Raw genomic sequence first — 20,043 nt, 5'->3', positions numbered from 1 at the left:
CTTTCCCACAATAACATTTAGCACATATTTGACCATTGTAGTTTTCAAGCACCTTCTGTATGTCATTGTGTTTTTTCAGTGCTCATAAAGTTTAGTCTTGCTGTTCCTCGTGGCATCCAATTTTCTCGCAGTGCACTCTTGTTAAACGAACATATCAGGTCCCTTTGAGTGGTTGTAGGTCTGCAGGGCTATTCCTCCTGGTACCACTACATGGCTGCTGCTAATATGTTGGCTGCTGCTTCCAGTACTTCTTCTATCGTAGGAACGTGCTTTATTTAGCAAGCAGCATTTTGCCCTTCATGTCAGTTGCGCAGTACGCAATCTGCAAATCACCTACATTGTGGAATCTGCTTATTGTCTCTGCACTTTGGTTCTTCTTTGTAGAACGAGCATGCACCTTACAGCCTCTTGAAATAATTAAATGTAATATGTGCTGCAGTGTGCAAAGAAGCCGTTTTGCACATCACACCACTGCCATGGGACAGTGAATGTTTGGGTATGCCTAGGTCCGCTTTGCGTATTTCGCTGACTTTGGTCAAAAAGTAAATGGAGTGTTTACATTGCAGGCAGAATTACAGGTGAGTGTTTTCTTGTAGCTGGAGAAGACTAGACAGAGTCATCCACAATACAGTATAGTGACACGCACAAAATGACATGTTTTTTTAGTTGGGTGGCTCTCCTTAACAAAGAGTGCTCCTTGAATCGCTCAAGCTCGTTCCTTAAGATGGGGGCCTTGCTCTGAATGTAGTTATTTTTTAACTGAGGTAAGCGTTGTCAATAGTGTCAACAAGAGTGTCTTTATTGTCCTCAAAATAGGCTCGACTGATTATTCAGCTAGCAAGATGTTCACGAGTGATCTGCACTTTGTGATTCTGGAGCACTCTGCAGGTCAGAGGGTTGGGTGGGTGAAGTTCTTGTAAATTAAATCATTCATGTACCTCTTTCTTACTATTGTCCCTAACCATCAGGTTTTTCTTCTCCCTAATATCCCAGTGGGATGTGAGTCCCTTAAAATTACCTGCTTTTCCAAAGAGTATGGAGGTGATCTTTTTTTAATATGTCATACAAGCCTTTCTCCCTGCCATTTAAGTATAATATGCAACTCCCCCTAACACAGACATCACTAATCCAAGTACTTTTGGATAAACCCATCACATCTTTTAGGAGACGTCCAAAATAGCACAGTATGTTTTTGTGGGAAGGACTAGTTCATGCAGATATTTCCATGCAGACCCCACAACAAACGTGACCCAGTCCCCACAAGTGCCTAGTTATCCGCAATAAATTTTCAGGTAGTTCTGGACCCGTGCCTGGTGAAAATGCTCGTGAGTTAGAACTCTGAAGGGGACCTAAAGATCAATGTGCACATTCTGCAGGGAGTCCCGTGTCTTGTAGAGTTAACTATAGTAACTTTCGTGATTACGTGGGTAAGGAGGCTTTGCAGTATTCCGGGATGTACCCCCATCACATCACCTTTCAATCAATCAATCAATCGCCACTTATAGAGCCCACAGCGACCTCAGAAGAGGTGTCCTGTCACTAACAGACTAGAGAGACTGAGAAGCTCCAGATACTACTTCCCCTGCTTAAACAGACCGGTTTTAAAGCTTTTCTGAACTCCTGTTCCGTATCCAACATTCACAGGTGGCTGGTCAAGGCATTCCACAGTTTGGCCGTCCTTACTGTGAAGGGCCTGCCTCCTTGTCACATTTTTGCGAAACGGGGGACATTGAGAAGACGCTGCTGATTGGATCTCAATGTCTGCTCCTGACGATATGGGAAGAGACTTGACCTAAGGTATCCTGGGCTTTTGCCGTGATAGGCTCTAAAAGCCAGAGTGAGTTCCTTAAACTCAATCCTCCGGGCCACAGGGAGCCAGTGAAGCTGTCTCAGATGGGGGGAAATGTGCTGGCGAAAAGGGACCCTACGGATTAGCCTTGCAGCCACATTCTGCACCGTCAGTAGCCTGTGGGTCAAATAGCCTGCCAACCCCAGGTAGAGACAATTCGCATAGTCTAGTTGGGAGGTAACCAATGCATGGACCGTAAACCTACGGCTCCCTTCAGGCAAAAAACGTAAACATTCCCTGACTTGTGACGCAAGGGTGAGATCTTCTTCCACCTCACTCCAAGATTTTTAACCGACTCCTTGGGGGTAGGCGGAGGGGGGCCACGCTTCCTAGGCTACCATAGGCTCGTCGGAGGAGGAGATGCACGATAAAAAAACAGGATCTCGGATTTGTCTGCATTAAGCTTCAAACAATTTTTGTTTATCCAGCCAGCAATGTCCTTCAGGCAGTCCTTAAATTTATCAAAGGCTGCCTTTCAATGTATAATTAATGCACAATGATCACTATATATCATTGTCTGAATTCAGATTTTGCTTTTTGTCATTTGTTTGCTTCCAATCTCCGAGGGCTATAAAATGATTAAGTTCTCTCAAAACATAGAAAATACTGCACTTTTCAAAGCCGGCCATCAGTTAGATGGCAGTTAGTGCTTTGTTCCATGTCTTCATGTGTATGGCTGGTTGTATGTTGCTTGTCGCATGCACTACACTCGAGACAAATCTATCTTCTTATCTGTTCGTGTTTTAATACTGTCTTCTGCATGTTCTTTCCACTTCGCAGGTTAAATTAGTTCTCAAAAACATGTTGAGGTTTGTACTTTACAGAGCCCAGAACTGCACGCTTGTGCTCCACTGCATGCTTGTACTCCTTGATTTACTCCAGTCATCATTTGCACAGGTCTTCCACTTGCACAAAGCGCTTTTCCCCACCTGCACAATCTGAATCCGAACTGCCTTGGGCAGAGCTAACAGTCAGAATTTCTCTTACAGGTTACACCTCCTCTCGGTACTTGCATCCAGCAGGACTCAATTTTAAAGTAGGGACGCTGATTCACGAACCTTGAGAAATTCTCATTTTATTATTTTAACAAACTCTATTTGTCACTGTATTTCATATTGTAATGATTTTAATTAATCTAACAGTAAAGCTTACAAAAAAAAAATATAAATTATCTTGCGATGTTATCAGTGTTTTAAAGTCTGTTTCTGGAGATCCCAATGTAAGGCTGCAGTAAGCATTACTATGTCCTGAACAAGCATCAGTGTTGGTGGTAGTTACAATAAATATTTATTATAACATAATCATTTTAAGATACATCAGGAGTGATCCCATTTTTTTGTATATGGGCTCCGATTTATAGCTGGAAAGAAGACCGGGCGATAGGCCAAGAGTAATTATGAATTGTTTGCACTTTAATCATAGCGTATGATATTAATTGTAGATTTTAAATTGATGGCATTCGGATCCCCATGCTCCCTCAATATTGTATTTATTATATTTTTTGCTGAATTTACTCATGTATTTATATCTGCATGTATCTACCTGATGGTGTTGTATTCAAAAATAATTTAAAATGAAGAAGTGGTCCCATTTTTCACATCAGCAAAATCTTAGTCGTTCTTCAATATCTTTACTGCATTGCTTTTATGCCGCTTCTTTTGCAAAATTGTGATGTAAAAATTAATTGGCTTCGACAGTACAACAAAACCATGAAAGTGTCGAGAAAATATTCATCCTCAGTCTAGTATAATGTATATTTTTATATGTGTTCTCTTTTCTTTGTCTTTCATTTGTCAGTTCCTTAATTTAAGATGCATTTGGAATGTTTAAACAGCACGTTCCATCACAATGCCTATGCCACGAGTCTGGCTTTTGTCCACCGGTAGTTATAGAAAATGCTTGTGTGCCCCACCACTTCTATTCTATGCTGATTCCTCCAAAGACCATCATGGCATTCTTGAGATCATTTTCCTGTTCATACCTGGGATAACAGTTAGATGATTCCAGATTAAAAAGAGGCTAGTAACCTGTTCATTTTCTCTGTTCTTCTCTAGGATGGAGATATTCAACGACACTTATACCTCCAAGAAGTTCTAATGGGCGTCACAGAAGTGGTAGAAAGGCCCAAGTAAGGAGCATTTCGTTGCAGTCTGTTGCAGGCCTATTATTCTGTCAAAGAGTGTGTGTGTGTGTGTGGGTGTGTGTGTGTGTGTGCACGCGCGCACATGTGACAGTAACTAGGCCTTTAAAACATTGCATTTCTCAACCCATGGAAAGTCTTTATACTTTGTGATATACTCACCCTCTTTCTGGTTCATTGACTCATCCACTTGCTCATTATAAAAACAAGAGATTGAATCTTCCAAGAAGCTGTGTCACAGGTGATTTGCCAAGACTCTTTTGCTCAGATAACTCAACCTGGCTCTGGTGCTGCTCTTTCTGCTCTCCACATCAGCTTCAAACACCTTCATGCAAATCAATCAATCAATCAATCAATCAAAAATACTTGTAGAGCGCTCTACTTACCCGTGAGGGTCTCAAGGCACTGAGGGGAGGGGGTGCCACTACTGCTCGAAGAGCCAGGTATTGAGGAGTCTTCTGAAGGTGAGCAGGTCTTGGGTAAGTCGTAGGTGGGTGGGGAGGGAGTTCCAGGTCTTGGCGGCGAGGAAGGAGAAGGATCTGCCGCCGGAGGTCGTTCGTTGGATGCGGGGGATAGCGGCGAGGGCGAGGCCGGAGGAGCGGAGCTGGCAGATTGGGGTGTAAAAGCTGAGTCTGCTGTTCAGGTAGGCTGGTCCGGTGTTGTGGAGTGCTTTGTGTGCGTGGGTGAGGAGCTTGAAGGTGATCCTCTTGTCGACGGGGAGCGAGTGTAGGTCTCTCAGGTGGGGGATGATATGGTTGCGGCGGTGGACGCTGAGGATCAGTCGGGCGGAGGCGTTTTGGATGCGTTCGAGTCGTCGTAGGTGTTTGGCCAGGATTCCTGCATAGCGTGCGTTGCCGTAGTCCAGCCTGCTGCTGACGAGGGCCTGTGTCACTGTTTTTCTTGTTTCGTCGGGATCCACTTGTAGATCCTGCGAAGCATGCGGAGGGTGTTGTAGCAGCAGGAGGAGATGGCGTTGACCTGCTTCAACATGGAGAGGGAGGAGTCGAGGATGAAACCTAGGTTGCGTGCGTGGTCTGTTGGTGTCGGTGCTGCTCCCAGCGTGGTCAGCCACCAGAAGTCGTCCCAGGTGGAGGGGGTGGGTCCGAGGATGAGGACCTCCGTCTTGTCCGAGTTCAGCTTCAGACGGCTGCTCCTCATCCATCCGGCGATGGCCTTCATTCCCTCGTGGAGGTTGGTTTTGGCGGTGTGCGGGTCCTTGGTGAGGGAGAGGATGAGCTGGGTGTCGTCGGCGTTGGAGATGATGTTGAGGTTGTGCAGGCGGGCCACTTGTGCGAGGGGGGCCATGTAGATGTTGAACAGCATCGGGCTGAGGGATGATCCCTGGGTACGCCGCAGATTATGTCGGTGGCTTCGGATCGGAAGGGCGGGAGGCGGACGCTCTGGGTTCTGCCGGAGAGGAAGGATGTGGTCCAGTCGAGGGCCTTCTCTTGGATTCCGGATTCTTGGAGGTGTGTCATTAGTGTGCGGTGGCAGACCGCGTCGAAGGCGGCTGACAGATCCAGGAGAATGAGGGCTGATGTTTCGCCGTTGTCTAGCTGGCGCCTGATGTCGTCTGTGGCGGCGATGAGGGCTGTCTCAGTGCTGTGGTTTCGTCTGATTCCGGACTGGGACGGGTCTAAGATGTTGTTGTCCTGGAGGTGGCGGGCCAGTTGTGTGTTGACAATTTTCTCGATGACCCTCGCCGGGAACGGGAGCAGGGAGATGGGCCGGAAGTTTTTGAGGTCCGTGGGGTCTACCTTGGGCTTCTTCAGGAGGGCGCTGATCTCGGCGTGCTTCCAGCTTTTGGGGACTGTCGCTGTCTCGAAGGAGATGTTGATGACCTTCCGTAGTTGGGGTGCAATGGCTGCGTCTGCTTTGTTGAATACGTGGTGTGGGCAGGGTTCTGATGGTGATCCAGAGTGGATGGAGTTCATGATCTTGCGTGTCTCGTTGTCGTTGACAATGGACCAGGAGGTCAGGTGGTTGGTGCGGGTGGTGTTCGCAGGTGGGGTGGTGTCTGGCGTAGTCGGGGCGGTCGTGGTGTTGAGGCTGTCGTGGATGTCAGCGATCTTAGGGTGTAAGAAGGTGGCCAGTGAGTCGCACAGTTCTTGTGAGGGCAGGATGTCGTTGGCGTTGGCGCTGGGGTTGGAGAGTTCCTTCATGATGCTGAAGAGCTCTTTGCTGTCGTGTGCGTTTTTGTCCAGGCGGTCTTTGAAGGAAGATCTCATGGCTAATCTGATGAGGTGGTGATGTCTGCGGGTGGCTTCCTTGTGGGCTGCGAGGCTGTTCGGTGTGCGTTCGTGGAGCCAGTTCTTCTCCAGTTTCCGGCATTCACGTTTGGAGGTCTGGAGCTCTTCGGTGAACCAGGTGGCTTTCTTGCTGGTGTGGTTGTTGGAGGGTTGCTTGAGTGAGGCGAGGGTGTTGGCGCAATCGTTGATCCACTGTCTGAGGTTGAGGTTGAGGGTGGCGGCGTCTGGGTCGGTGGGGTTGGTGGGCGAGCTCTGCGCGAGGGTGGCGGTCAGCTGGTCTTCCGTGACTTTGCTCCAGCAGCGACAGGGCAGCTGTTGGGTGCGGTGGTGCGTGGTAGGTTTCTTGAAGGTGAAATGGATGCAGTGGTGGTCAGTCCAGTGGAGTTCGGTGGTGTGGTTGAAGGTGACGTGGGTGCTTGTGGAGAAGACGGGGTCGAGCGTGTGGCCGGTGGCGTGGGTGGGAGCGGTGACGAGTTGTCTGAGGCCGATGTTGGCGAGGTTGTCGATCAGGGTGGCAGAGTTAGCGGCGTCGTTGTTGTTCTTGAGGTGGAATTTCAGGTCCCCGAGGAGGATGTAGTCCGTGGAGGCGAGTGCGTGGGTGCTGGCGAGGTTGGCGATGGAGTCGATGAACTGTGTCCGTGGTCCGGGGGGTCTGTAGACGATGGTTCCTCTGAGGGTGGTGTGGGGGTCGGTGTGGATCTGGAAGTGCAGGTGTTTGGCGGTGTTGAGGGTGTTGTCTGCGTGGGCGGAGACCTTGAGGGTGGACTTGTGGGTGATGGTTATTCCTCCTCCAACTCCGTTGGTGCGATCCCTGCGAGTGATCTTGCAGCCGTCCGGGATGGCTATGGCGATGTCGGGCGCCGAGGAGTCGTTCCACCAGGTCTCGGTCAGGAAGGCAACGTCTGGGGCGGAGGTGTCGAGCAGGTCCCAGAGCTCAACGGCGTGTTTGCGTGTGGAGCGGGTGTTGAGGAGTATGCAGCGAAGGTGTTTGGGTCCAGTCCTTGGATGTTTAGTAGCTCTGTCGCAGGTGAAGCTGCAGGTGCGGCAGGAAAAAGGTCAGTGGGTGCGTTTCGGGGCGGCATGGAAGCAGCTGTGGTCTCGTCCGGCGTTGAGTGCGAGGAGGGCGCAGGCGTCTTATCAGAGTCTGGCTTCGTGGCATTCGCGGGGTCCAGGGGTTCTGGCGCTGGGCGCGGTCCAGGCGCAGACGGGCTTGCCTCTGGCGCGCCAGCGGCGCGGCCGCACAGCAGCCGCCATATAGGGCGGGGAGGGAGGGAGGGAGGAACAGCTGGGAGGCGGGAGCGGGCGGCGAATGGACGGCGAGGGGGCGGGGCCGCAGGGGAGCAGCGGCGGGAACGTCAGAGGCATTCTAGAAGAGAAGGGGGAGGAGGGGAGACGCGCTGGACGCAAAGGGAAAAAACACTAAAACACAATTACAAAATACAGAAGACACAAAAGCACAGAGTTACAGCAGCACAAAAACGGGGCAACAGTGAACCACAAACCAGGGGCACAGTACAGCAGTCAGGCAGCAACGAGTAGGGGGCACAGCAGGCTCGAACTCACAGCGGAGCGGCAGCGAGAGGGGCGAGGTACTGGCACACAGGTGGAGCTGTGCGGCAGGAGGGGAGCGACCTGGCCTGCAGGCAGGGTCAGGGGCCTCTCTCACTGCCGCGCAGCGGCCGCCATATAAGGCGGGGAGTGAGGGAGCAACAGCTGGGAGGCAGGAGCGGGCGGCGAATGGACGGCGAGGGGGCGGGGCCGCAGGGGAGCAGCGGCGGCAACGGCAGAGAGATTACAGAAAAGAAGAGGGTGGGGGAGACGCGCTGGACGCAAAGGGAAAAGCCACTAAAACACAATACAAAATACAGAAGGCACAAAAGCACAGAGTTACAATAGCACAAAACGGGGCAGCAGTGAACCACAAACCAGGGGCACAGTACAGCAGGCAGGCAGCAACGAGCAGGGGGCACAGCAGGCTCAAACTCACAGCGGAGCGGCAGCGAGAGGGGAGAGGTACTGGCACACAGGTGGAGCTGTGCGGTAGGAGGGGAGCGACCTGGCTCACCCACAGTAATTTGCATGATTTCTAAGTTTCTAAGTGCTTAAAGCTTCTCCAATCTGGCTTTTACTGCAGAACATCACTTCCATCGGATTCTCCTTTCTTTTTAAAATTCTCCCCTCTAAAACAATCCTCCACCTCCTGTATGTCCCCAGTCAGCAACATGTATTTCAGACCTTTGTTCTGGTCTCTCCTGCCAGACTGGTATTTCTAATATTCCTCTTCTGGAAACTGCATTACCTCTTTATTCTGCCACTGGTAGTCTTGCCCATGCTAGAAGCAGGTATGACGGTACATAAAAGCATGACTTTGAAATTCCAAGAAGGACCTTCAGTACACAAGGTTATGCTAATGATGCTTCACTCTTGCAGCACCATTTGGTGCGAAGCCCAAAATAATTGTTCCACATTTCTGTGGAGGTTTTGTCACACAGGTGGCAATGCATATGGTTTTGAGAATGTGGAAAGACTGTGAGGCCAGGAGATCAGCTATCATTCTTTAGGGCTTCCCTTCCATTGTCATGTTCCTGTCTCTGTTAGGTGTTGCAATAACTTGCCACCCAATCCCCCCCAGCCTAATGGTCACAAGGCAGCTCAAGTTGTGCCAGTGAGAGATAAATACCTACTCTTGATACCTCATATAAGATCAGTACCTTTAGCTTTTGGATACCCTGGTGCTTTCAAGGCTACTGTGGAAAGTATACCTGGCTTGCTGGCTGGAGTAAGAAGATTAAGAGGAAAACTGTTGCAGTGGTATGCCTGACAAATGGACATCATGACACGAAGTAACTGGATCCATCACATATCCTTTGTCTGCCAAAGGTGTTTTTACTGTTGTTGGTGAACTGGGGTGCATCTATTCAGTGTAATGGTGGTGTATTGAGTTGCGTCTTGAAGATAGTGCTTTGCCATACTGGAACGACATAGCTCTGTTACCTAATGGAGACGGTGAGCAAACCTTTCACTTTATAATCCCACTTCTTTTATGAGCTAGATGTGACCCTCTTAACAACATTGGAAAAGGGCAAGCTAATGCTCAGTGCCTGCTCCTTCACCCCCTGCCTGCTCAGTCCCAGCAAACACCCATCCCCATTGAATTGCCACTGTAAAGTGTAGTGTCCAAGGATATGACGAGCCATGTTGCAAGGCTGCCAAAGCTGCATATCGGAGTTGTCATTAGCGCCCAGCATGGCCTGCTGAATAGAGCCTCTGGTGACGTGGATGTGCCGGTGTGACCCATGTGGGCTGCATCCACTCATGGTGTGTCTACGTGCAGGGTCTTCTATAGGGCGTCTGGTGAAGAGAACAACCAGAGGTGTGCCTTAGTCAGTGGTAAACAGTGGGTGTTTTGGGCATGTCCAGATATTTAACCATGATACAATACATTCTTATTCAGATTTTACAAACAGCGGTCACTTTTTAATACTAATTCATTCCAAATTTAAAATACTCCTCTTTTTGGGCTTTTGCATTCACTGATATCCCAGTATTGGAACACTGGTATAGCCCTTTGAATCCACATAGGTTTTGAAATGCATCATGTATGCTAACCCCACCTGTGAGACAACAAGAGAATTCACACAAAGTCTTCTATTTAGAGGTGCATGGAGTATTGATATCCTAATACAGAGACATTCACAGTGATCCCTTGCAGCATGAACGTCTTCCTAGCCCAGGACTGAGACATCCGCAGTGCTTTTAAAAAGCTCCTCTTGTCTGATCCTCACCATGCACTGGCCTTCAAGTGGTTGTCCACTAGCTCTTGAAATCAATCCCTGTACACACGGGTATCTCTGCGCTAGATCATCCCCAGAGCTATTCGAATACTCCTTTTATATTGCTTGCATCGTGCACTGACTTTCCAGTAGAGATGCATCTCGCGTTGCACCTATGTACTGACCTGGAAATTGACCCAATGTTCCAGTACTGTGGTATTTAGTCTGCTATCTCAATACACTATACTGCCCTGCACTACCGTTATCCCACACCTGAGACATTCACAGAGCTCTCACAAAGCTCCTCCTTTGACTTCCACTGTGCACTGATTTTCTGAGGCATCGCGTGCTTGTAGATTGCCCCTCTCTTCGTACTTGAAGTGTACCTTGCACTGATATGCCAGTACTCAGTCATTTAAATGACTGGGACAGTACCACCTCTATAGTGACTTGGGCCGTGCTTTAATATCATAGTACTGACAACCTAAGATGTGCTGGTAATAGTTCGCTGAAGTGAACACATGTTGCAGAGAACTCTTCAACCTGCAGGTTACATATTAAATGACGATAGGATGATTAGGTGGTTGGCTGCTAAAAGTTCCCTAGCTAGCGGCAAAGAGACATTTTGAGGTTGCAAGCACCAAGCAACATGGACAGAGGATCAACACAATGAGAAAGTAGTAAGAGGTAGCAGGATGTGAGAGAGAGAGAGAGAGAGAAAGAGATGGGGAGAGAGAGAGAGAGAGAGATGGGGAGAGAGAGAGAGAGATGTGAGAGAGAGAGATATGGAGGGAGGTGGGGGGCGTGCACTGCTGCTACCACATGTTCTCTTCTCGTTCTTAGATGGAGAGGAACTTGCACTGTTGCCACTGGCTCTTGTCCAGTCTGTATTCTTTGTGTTGGGACACCCTACATTGAGGCTACTAATGCTGTACCTGTGTTGTGTATTATCGAAGCTTGGTAAAAAAAAGAAAAAACGTTTTGTCTGTACAAAAGCCAAACAGATTGGCATTTCAATGCTTGTTCTGTCTGCTCTCTTGCCCAGGGTGCCCGAGTTTGGTTGCCATGTGGCTGGCTGCTCTCAGTTCTTTGACACCCTGGAAGGGTTTGAACACCACTACAATGCGCTTCACAGGAATGTCTGCTCCTTCTGCAAGCGGTCTTTCCCATCAGGACACCTGCTGGACGTTCACATCCTTGAGTGGCACGACTCTCTTTTCCAGATACTGTCGCAGAAGCAAGATATGGTAAGAGCTAGATGGGAAACCTATTGTGAGACAATTGATATGTTTTCAGACATGGTGTCACTGTATCATTTACATTTAAAGGATGCTTACCATGCATACATGGCATCATTCATAAATGATTGTTACGCAGTTCATGGCGCACACAATTGCACACATACCTTAGAATGTCACATGCCAACGCACACGAAAGCTGATGGCATAGTACAGATTCAGAGCGCCTTTTGCCCAACTCTCTGCTCGAGGCTGCCCTGAAGTGTTGGATCCAAGATTCTCAGAGAACACAATGCCCATCTTAGGAATTGACAAGACATGCTTAGTAACAGTCCGATATTATAGCCGAGAACAAGATTCTCAAAGCATATGCAGGATTCTAGAACACGTTTAAATGTTGGAAAATAGAACAGGAAATCATGTGCATAAGATGTAACGTTTATTTTTTTTTCTTTATCCAATTAAAAAATTAAGCAGCATAGCACATTTGTTCTAATACACAATTGTGACTTTAAAAGAAAGCAGGCAATTATCCTTCTGAGTTTCAATTGGGAACTAATGGAAACCAGATACAGCAACTTGAGATGCCACTGAAGCTGCTCTGTCCCATCATGCTGAGCATGGAGTTAACAGTGTAGCTTTTTTTTTCTGTTAGCATAGCAAGAATCCTTAACACGTTTGCCATCTTTAAAAGCTTTTTTACTGATGATTTTCATTGATCACCTGTTTTTTGTGTTTACTTGTCCTTTACGGATGTCTCTTAGGTTTATCAAACTTTTCCAAGAGGCGCGTTGAAATTTATACTTTATCTGTCCCGGGGTATTCGTCCCTCATTTCTCCTCAACCTGGCTGCTCTTTTTGGCAAAGGTGCCTTATGTCATGGCTAGATGGTTCTGATGTGTGTGGTTTTCCTTTCTTTCACACAATTAAGGAGTATGGCAGTTGTCCAAAGGACGTCATACAGTAGCTTGAGGGGACTGGTCTTGTATCCAAGATATTGGGAATTGGCAAATATACTCCTACTGCTTCAAGTCTTTCTAAAGGGTGAGGGGGCATTTCCTCCTTTGTGGCAGAAATTGGATCATTTTACAAAACGGCTTCCTCTCCGGTGTCTCCACAACCTCCTGTGTCTTCACAACCTCCTGTGTCTTCCATAGAGAAAGTTATTCCTGTTCTTGTATGTTACAAGTTGGGAGTGTTAATTGAGAGTGGTAAGTACCCACCTCAAGTAATAATCTCAATCCTTGTTTGGGTGAATCACTAAAGTCACTTAATTAACCCCATAGTAGCTGTGGCACAGAGTAGACAGGCTTAACTTAAAGGCAATGAGTAAACTATTTGTTCAGTACCAAAACAGTAAAAACACAACACAAGAAAAATCCAAAACCAATTAAAAATATATTTATATTAATCAAAAAGGAATACATTTTAATAAATAAAATGACACAGAATATAAAAAATCCAATAAAATGAACTGGAGATATGAGATTTTTTTTCAAGTTTAAGGTACAATACGTAACCAAAAAGCATTAAGTGGCAACACCGGTCATATAGTTGTGCTTGACTGGTACCTAGGGGCGTGTTAAGGTTGACCCGGTAGGAGCACAGATCAGATACAGAAAAGAGCTTTGAACTACTGGGAACTTTTACCTTTTAACGTAGTCTCTGAAATGGAAGACAAACATCCTGAGCGGGGTGGCGGGGCCTGAGATGCATGGAGTCTGTAGCATGTGAGCCGAGCTACAGCATCTGAGACCTGTGATGGAGGCATCTTGCGGACCCCGAGGGCCCTGAGGATCACAGACAGGGGAGACCCATGCCAGATCACCGACGCAACCATTAAGTCGACTGTTGCGCCTGCGGCTCCCTTCTTTCATGAGCTACACGGCGGGGGTGAATCTGGAGCTGTGGCACGCAAGATGGCAGGTGCCTGTGGCTCCTGTAGGGGCCAGCCGTCTGTAGAGTCGCGCTAGCGTAGGCCTTGGCTTTAACAAAGGTGTGCGACACAGTGTCTTTAGTTAGTGGCTAGCTAGGAACTAAACCACGCCCAGCACCCTGGGCATTTTATTGACTTCCCACACGTGGTCTCGACCTCCGTCGAGCCCACCTTATACTTGCATTATAGAGGGGTTTTCCACTACAACACCGCCACTACTATTGCGAGGACCATGGACTATCCCATGGTCTCTCGCGATATTACATTCCTCCTTTACCAGGAGATGTCAATGGAGTAAACATAACATCAGAAACATAAACACACAACTCTTAGTCCAGACCGTTCAATACCGGTCGTCAACATCAAAAAACGGAACAGTCTTACTTGGATGTTCTTGATGGCTGCTCACCCGGGCTGCGACTCGACCCTTGGTCGCCAACTAGCCATTGGTCACATAGTCTCTGTACTTCTGCGATGGCTGAGGACAGGGCCGGAGATGGTACCTGTTCTGACTGCTCTGCGGCTGAGACCCTGGAGGCTGTTCAATTGGACTGCTAAGGGAGTCCGGGCTTGGATCATCAGATTCCTGGTCTTGAGTTGACGGGGGTGGCTGGCCGGAAGGAGAGTCCACAGTGTCTGGTCGCCGGGGTTCTACCGCTCCTCGGCTAGGGACCCCGTGTTCACCTGGGGGGCTTCCATTTCGTCCTGACTGCTCTGAGGTTTCGCCCTCCTCCGGGGGTGGGACTTTCTTAAAGAACGATACATTTCGGGTGACTGTCTCTAGTCCTCGCTGGGCCGTCATCATGGTGCCTTTTATCGCGATGACATTCCACGGGTGGCGCTCGAATGGTGTGCGGAACTTCCCGCCCGGGTGCCGGTCTTGTACGAGCACTAGATCACCCACAGCGATGGGGCTTTCCTTGGCACGTCTTTTATGGGATGCCACTGCATTGGTCTTCCTTCGCCGGTGGTCCGACAGGTTTGGGGGACTCGCTGCTTCCGCCCACACTAGATGGTGGGGAATAGTGTCTGTAACCACCCGGCCGAAACACAGCCGACTCGGGGAGATGCTAGTTGTGCAGTGGGGAGTGAGCCGGTATTCTCGGAGGAACTGGTATATTACCCGTTCTAGGTTGAGCCCCTCGGCCAGTGCAATCTGAATGGTTTTGTTCAGCGTTCGCATTATCCGTTCAATCTCGCCATTGGCTTGGGGCCACCTCGGCATTATTTTCCGGTGCTTTATATTGTGGGAGGCTAGATACTCGGCTACGTCGGCACTGGTGAACGGTGGCCCGTTGTCGGTGTGGAGTTCGCCGAAGAGTCCGTGGGCGGCTATTACTTTTTCTAGTTTGGGGATGACTTCGGCAGCGGACGTGGAGGTTACTATTTCAATTTCTGGGTATCTGGAGAAATTGTCCACTAACACAAGCATGTGTTTTCCTCCTGGCAAACTGCCAAAGTCGGCACTCACCCTCTCCCACGGGCTGCTCGGACCTGCCTCTGTTATGACCGGTGCCGGTTTGTTTGGTAGGCTCGTGGCGAGGCACACGGACAGTGTTGTATTATCGATTCTATTTGGTGGTCCAGACCTGGGAACCAAACCTTGCTGCGAAGGCGGTTCTTTGACTTGACGATCCCTTGGTGTGCGCCATGGGCAAGAAGGGCGGCTTGTCTGGTGAGGATAGCCGGTAGGACAAGGCGTGGACCTCGCAGGAGGCATCCGTCGGCTGACACTGACAGTTCGTGGCGGACTTGGTGCAAAGACTTCAGCGTTGCTTGAGCAACTGCGGTCCGCACAGGTAATGGACTTTGTAGCGGTCGCCAGTCCCCGGAGGAGACTGCTTGTATGGCCAATTGGAGGCAGTCATCGTCACATGTGGCAGCTATGACTTCTAGCAGTGAGATCAGGAGCGGCCGGGATCTCTCTATCACCATTCGCACGTAGTCTTCCGTGGCGGCGGCTTCAGCAGCTTCCGGAGCGGTGGCCGGCCGTGCGTGCCGTGACAATAAATCGGTGGGGTTTCTGGTGCCAGGTCTGTACTCCACTGTTAACTGGAACTCCTGTAGCTGCAGGATCCACTTTTCGATTCGCGGGGGAGGTCAAGACGAGGAGCCTTGGAAGAGCGGGACCAGGGGCTTGTGGTCGGTAATGACCGTGAACGGATGGCCGTATAGATAGATGTGAAAATGGCTGCAACCCCAGAGAATAGCTATGGCTTCTCGCTCAATCTGCGAATACCGTTGCTCTGTGGGCGTGAGTGTTCGGCTCGCATAGGCAACAGGTGCCCATTCTCCGCAGTCTTGACTTTGCACCAGGACAGCGCCGAGGCCTGTGGGGCTGGCATCGACTACTAGCTGTGAGTCGTGGCGCGGGTCGAAATAGGCGAGCGTGGTGTCCGGACAGAGCAGCCTTCGTCTGCTGGAATGCGCGCTCTTGTTCTGGACCCCAGGTCCAATGGGTAGTGGTTTTCGTGAGTTCACGTAGTGGGCCTGTTAGGTCCGATAGGTTCTTGATGAACCGGCCGCAATAAGTGACCATGCCCAGGAAGCTGCGGACTCCGGTCACTGATGTGGCCGGAGTCCGCAGCTTCTTGGACATCCTTTACTTTGGATGGGTCGGGTCCAATGCCTTTATCGGAGAACCGATACCCGAAGAAGCTGATGTCTCGGTGCAGGAATTCACACTTTTCCCTGTACAGGGTCAGTCCGCAGTCCCTGAGGTGTTTGAATACAGCAGTAAGGCGGAGGAGGTGGTCTCCCAGAGAGGGGGCGTGTACTAGAATATCATCGCTTACGTTGAGCACTCCCTCCAGCCCCTGTAGAACGGTCTTGATGATGTTTTGGAATACTTCGGCCGCACTGGAGATTCCGAAATTGAGGCGTTTGTAGCGCCAGAGACCGGCATGGGTGGAGAAAGTCGTGATCGGGCGAGAGTCCGGGTGGAGAGGGACTTGATGGTACCCTGACCGGAGGTCCATTTTTGAGAACCACTTCGACCCTGCCAGCTCGCTAATGATGTCGTCTACAGTGGGCGTCAGGTGCCGCTCCCGCTTGATAGCGAGGTTCGGGATCCGCATGTCGATGCAGATGCGAACTGCATCCGGCTGCTTCGGCTTCTTCGCGACCACGATGGGGGATACCCACGGGGTGGGGCCTTGCACCCGTTCGATGAATCCAGCTCCCTCCAAGAGACGGAGCTCTGTCTCGACCTTTGGGCGAAGGTGGAAGGCAATCCTCCTGTGCCGGAGGGCGACTGGGGCTACCGACTTGTCGACGTGCAGGCGTACAGCTGGGCCTTTGAGACATCCGATCCCCTCGAAGAGGGGGGCAAACTCTGCTACTAGGCGGTCTAGATCATGTGCCCGCACCGTGAAGGCAAACTGGATGAGGCATAGTTCTTGTGCAGTGCGGCAGCCAAGCAAGAAACCTGATCCTTCCTGGGACTCAGATTTTGGATGGCTGGTGAATGCCGTTGTGCGAGAGGTCGGCTTGGAATACCCCACACATCCGAAGTGGGGTGGGGGTCCCAAAGGCATACACCTGGACGTTGGTGCTGTGGAGGGCCGGTGGATTAGGTAGTAGTCTGTAGGCACTGACGGCCATAAGGTTGATTGTAGCGCCTGTGTCGATGAGTGTCGCCACTGGATGACCTTGTACCTTGACGGTGCACATGGGCGCTGCTGTCGAGGAGGCGGAGGAGGCATGTAGCATGTGTACCAAGTGCACGTTGCAGCATCATCTTCGTCCATATCACCGCTCGAAGAGTCATCCGGGACCGTCTTCGCAATTTTGTGAATGTCCGCTCCGCCCAGGTGGAGGAGCATGGACCGTTGCCGTGGGGCCTTTATTTCTGCTGCCTCGAAGAACGTTTCCAACCGTTCTACCCACTCCTTCCAACGCGCCGCTTGGGACGGCGGCGGGCCAGTAATGGTGAAGGGCTCCAGCGGTGGGACGGTGGTCATGGTGAAGCAGCGAAGGTCACCGGGGCACGGACCGTGAGGGACTACGCGTGGGCGCCACCAGGCGCTTGTTCGGAGTCAATGGAGCAGGCGACAGCGGCTAGGGCCCAGCCAAAGGTGCGCGTGCGTGGACCACCCCCACACGTGTGGCGCAGCTGCGGCCTACGTGTGTCCTGGGGCCAGTGCGCAGAGAGCAGGATGACGAGGCTGTCCTCCCTGGGATGCAAAGAGTGTGGGTAAGTAGGAGATCCCCAGAAGGCGAGGTCTTCTTTGCTGTTATTGTCCTTTTTGTTTTGTGTTATTTAAACTTGTGTCCTTTCTTAGGTTGGCTGGCTCCCACAGGGCGACGGAAATGTTAATTGTGGGCCCCTTGGCTAGAGCAGGACGACCCAGAACTCTGGAGGCAGCGTGTGGAGCGCGGGGCAGAGCTGCTCGCAATAGCCGATTTGCACACGTTCTTTTCCCTGATTTTGGCGGTGCCGTACTGCCGATGGCCAGAGGGGGGCAGCAGAGGGGCGGTAAAGGCTTACCGTGTCGACGCTCTGTGGAGGCGGCACTCGTTGCTGCAGGCACACTCCGGGGCAGGCTGTCGTGCGCACTCGGTGGGTGAACATGCTCCCAGGAGCACCGGCAGACCTGCGGGGATCTTCGTACGCCGGGAATCTCAGCAGAGACATGCGGTGAATACCAGCGATTCACCGGGGCACATGAAGGTGCTGCCAAGGTCTCCGCAGTGGACGCAGGTGGCGTGGAGGCAGCCAGGGGAGGCACGGTGGAGATCAGGTAGGTCAGCGACGCGCCAACACCACCTCGTCGCCAGTGTAGAGTCGCGCTAGCGTAGGCCTTGGCTTTAACAAAGGTGTGCGACACAGTGTCTTTAGTTAGTGGCTACCTAGGAACTAAACCACGCCCAGCGCCCTGGGCATTTTATTGACTTTCCACACGTGGTCTCGACCTCCGTCGAGCCCACCTTATACTTGCATTATAGAGGGGTGTTCCATTACAGCACTGCCCCTACTATTGCGAGGACCATGGACTATCCCATGGTCTCTCGCGATATTACACCGTCCAAGGCCTAGAGCAAGGGTGAACCTTGAAGTTTCCTCGGGGCATTCAATGGTGGGGGCCTGTGCCAAGGGGGTGGAAGGGGATTAGCTTAAGCACCAGAGGCCCTGCTTTTTAGGGAAACACCCATTACGACGGTCTTTTCACGCGGTGCCATTGCAACGCAACTTTCACATCGCAGGAGGCTTTACTTCGCATGCTTTTAGAACGCAGGCTACAACTGCGCATTGACATTTACATCGCTAGCAATTACAACGCGTCCATGCTGCTGTAGCCTGCGTGCTACGATGACAGATTACATAGCCTGCGTGATGCGATGACAGATGACATAGCCTGCGTGATGCGATGACAGATGACATAGCCTATGATTATGAAGATGGATGGCATGGACATGACAGATGACAGATGCGAGCCACGGAAGATGTTTTAAATATTACAACGCGTGCTGCGATGACAGATGATATATGACATAGCCTGCGATGAGATTACATTAGATGATATTACATTAGCCACGGAAGATGGATGGCATGGACATGACAGATGACAGATGCGTGCACGGAAGACAGATGCGACATGATGTAAGTTTTAAATAGTACATTAGCCACGGAAGATGTTTTAAATATTACAGTAGCCACGGAAGATGGTTTAAATATTACATTAAACACGGAACATGACAGATGCGTGCAGTGACTGATGCGTAGCATGGACGTGCACGGAAGATTGATCTCTCTTCCGCAAAGCCTTAGCAGCAACACATTATGTGGGCCAGTGATTCCTTACTGTACATGCGAAAACTTCAGCTATCAGGGGGCAGGCGTGTTGTGTGTACCTTCCGTACCTGCATTACTAACTGCTGGGCTAAAATCACATAACCAAAAAAAACCCGTGCCATTGCTCGATTGAAGCATTTTTTGGGGATGACGGTCATAATCTGATGTTTAAGCACTTGAATGATGGCAATATGAAACTGGAACTCTCTTCCGCAAAGCCTTAGCAGCAACACATAATGTGGGCCATGATTTCCGTGTTCCTGATCCCAAAAAAGCACTTCAGATTCATATATCAATAGACAGGTTTTAATTGTAATAACAGAGAAAAGTAATCAATTGGTGATCATATGTTGCCATTTATTCTTACACTACTCCCAAACATAAAACACCAGGATTACAAAAGACCTGGCCAGGAAACTTTATAAAATCAGGAAAAAAATGATGTGACAGCAGGCGATTTGGTGAACTGCGTTGTAATGACCCAAAGCAGCAGAGACATTACAATTGCGTGGCAGCAGCATGCACTGTAAATGCGTGTGATGTAATGCCTTTAACAATGTCACAACAGCGTGGTAATTGCTTGCATTGTGACGGTTGGCGATGAATCATCAAACATCCTGCTTTCTACGGACCTGTGAAGCTAGTGGAGTTCCTTTGAGGCCATAAGCCCGGGTGCACAGAGACAACATGCACATTGACGCAGCTGCCCTGCCTGGACAGAAATGTATTCCACCCCAGCCAAAAAAAAGCAAAACACCCTTCCCCTCCGCCACCCCCAGTAACATCTGAACACCACGGATGCAGTGGAGGGTGGAGGGGGAGCCAACAAATAACACTGGGGGCGAAGGCGGTGTTAGGTGAAGGGAGCTGGGGAGGGACCCAGAGAGGAACCCTTGTGCCCAGGGTGCGACAGCCAAGCCTACCTGTGAAGGGAGCAGGGCTCATCAGGCCTCCACTCAGTACGAGACGCATTTTACTACAGGACCCTGCTGTGACACACCCGGGATTGGCTTAGAACATCTGCCGGCAGTGGCTCCCTGGAACAGATCTGTCCCAGATCGCTT

At 50.3% G+C, this 20,043-nt stretch overlaps 1 protein-coding gene across 1 annotated transcript in view; it reads left to right on the top strand.

Annotated features, from left to right (window-relative positions):
* Positions 1-20,043, top strand: part of ZNF511 (zinc finger protein 511) — a 108,459-nt gene that overhangs the window by 34,434 nt on the left and 53,982 nt on the right. The window contains exons 4-5 of the mRNA XM_085608059.1: positions 3,904-3,977; positions 11,057-11,258. Coding sequence (XP_085464185.1) covers positions 3,904-3,977; positions 11,057-11,258 — 276 coding nt within the window. The remainder of the gene's footprint in view (positions 1-3,903; positions 3,978-11,056; positions 11,259-20,043) is intronic.

Source organism: Triturus cristatus, chromosome 1_2 (genome assembly GCF_964204655.1).
Source record: "Triturus cristatus chromosome 1_2, aTriCri1.1, whole genome shotgun sequence".
NCBI lineage: Eukaryota > Metazoa > Chordata > Amphibia > Caudata > Salamandridae > Triturus > Triturus cristatus.
The sequence above is the reverse complement of the archived record's forward strand: the minus strand, read 5'-3'. Positions and strand labels throughout refer to the sequence as shown.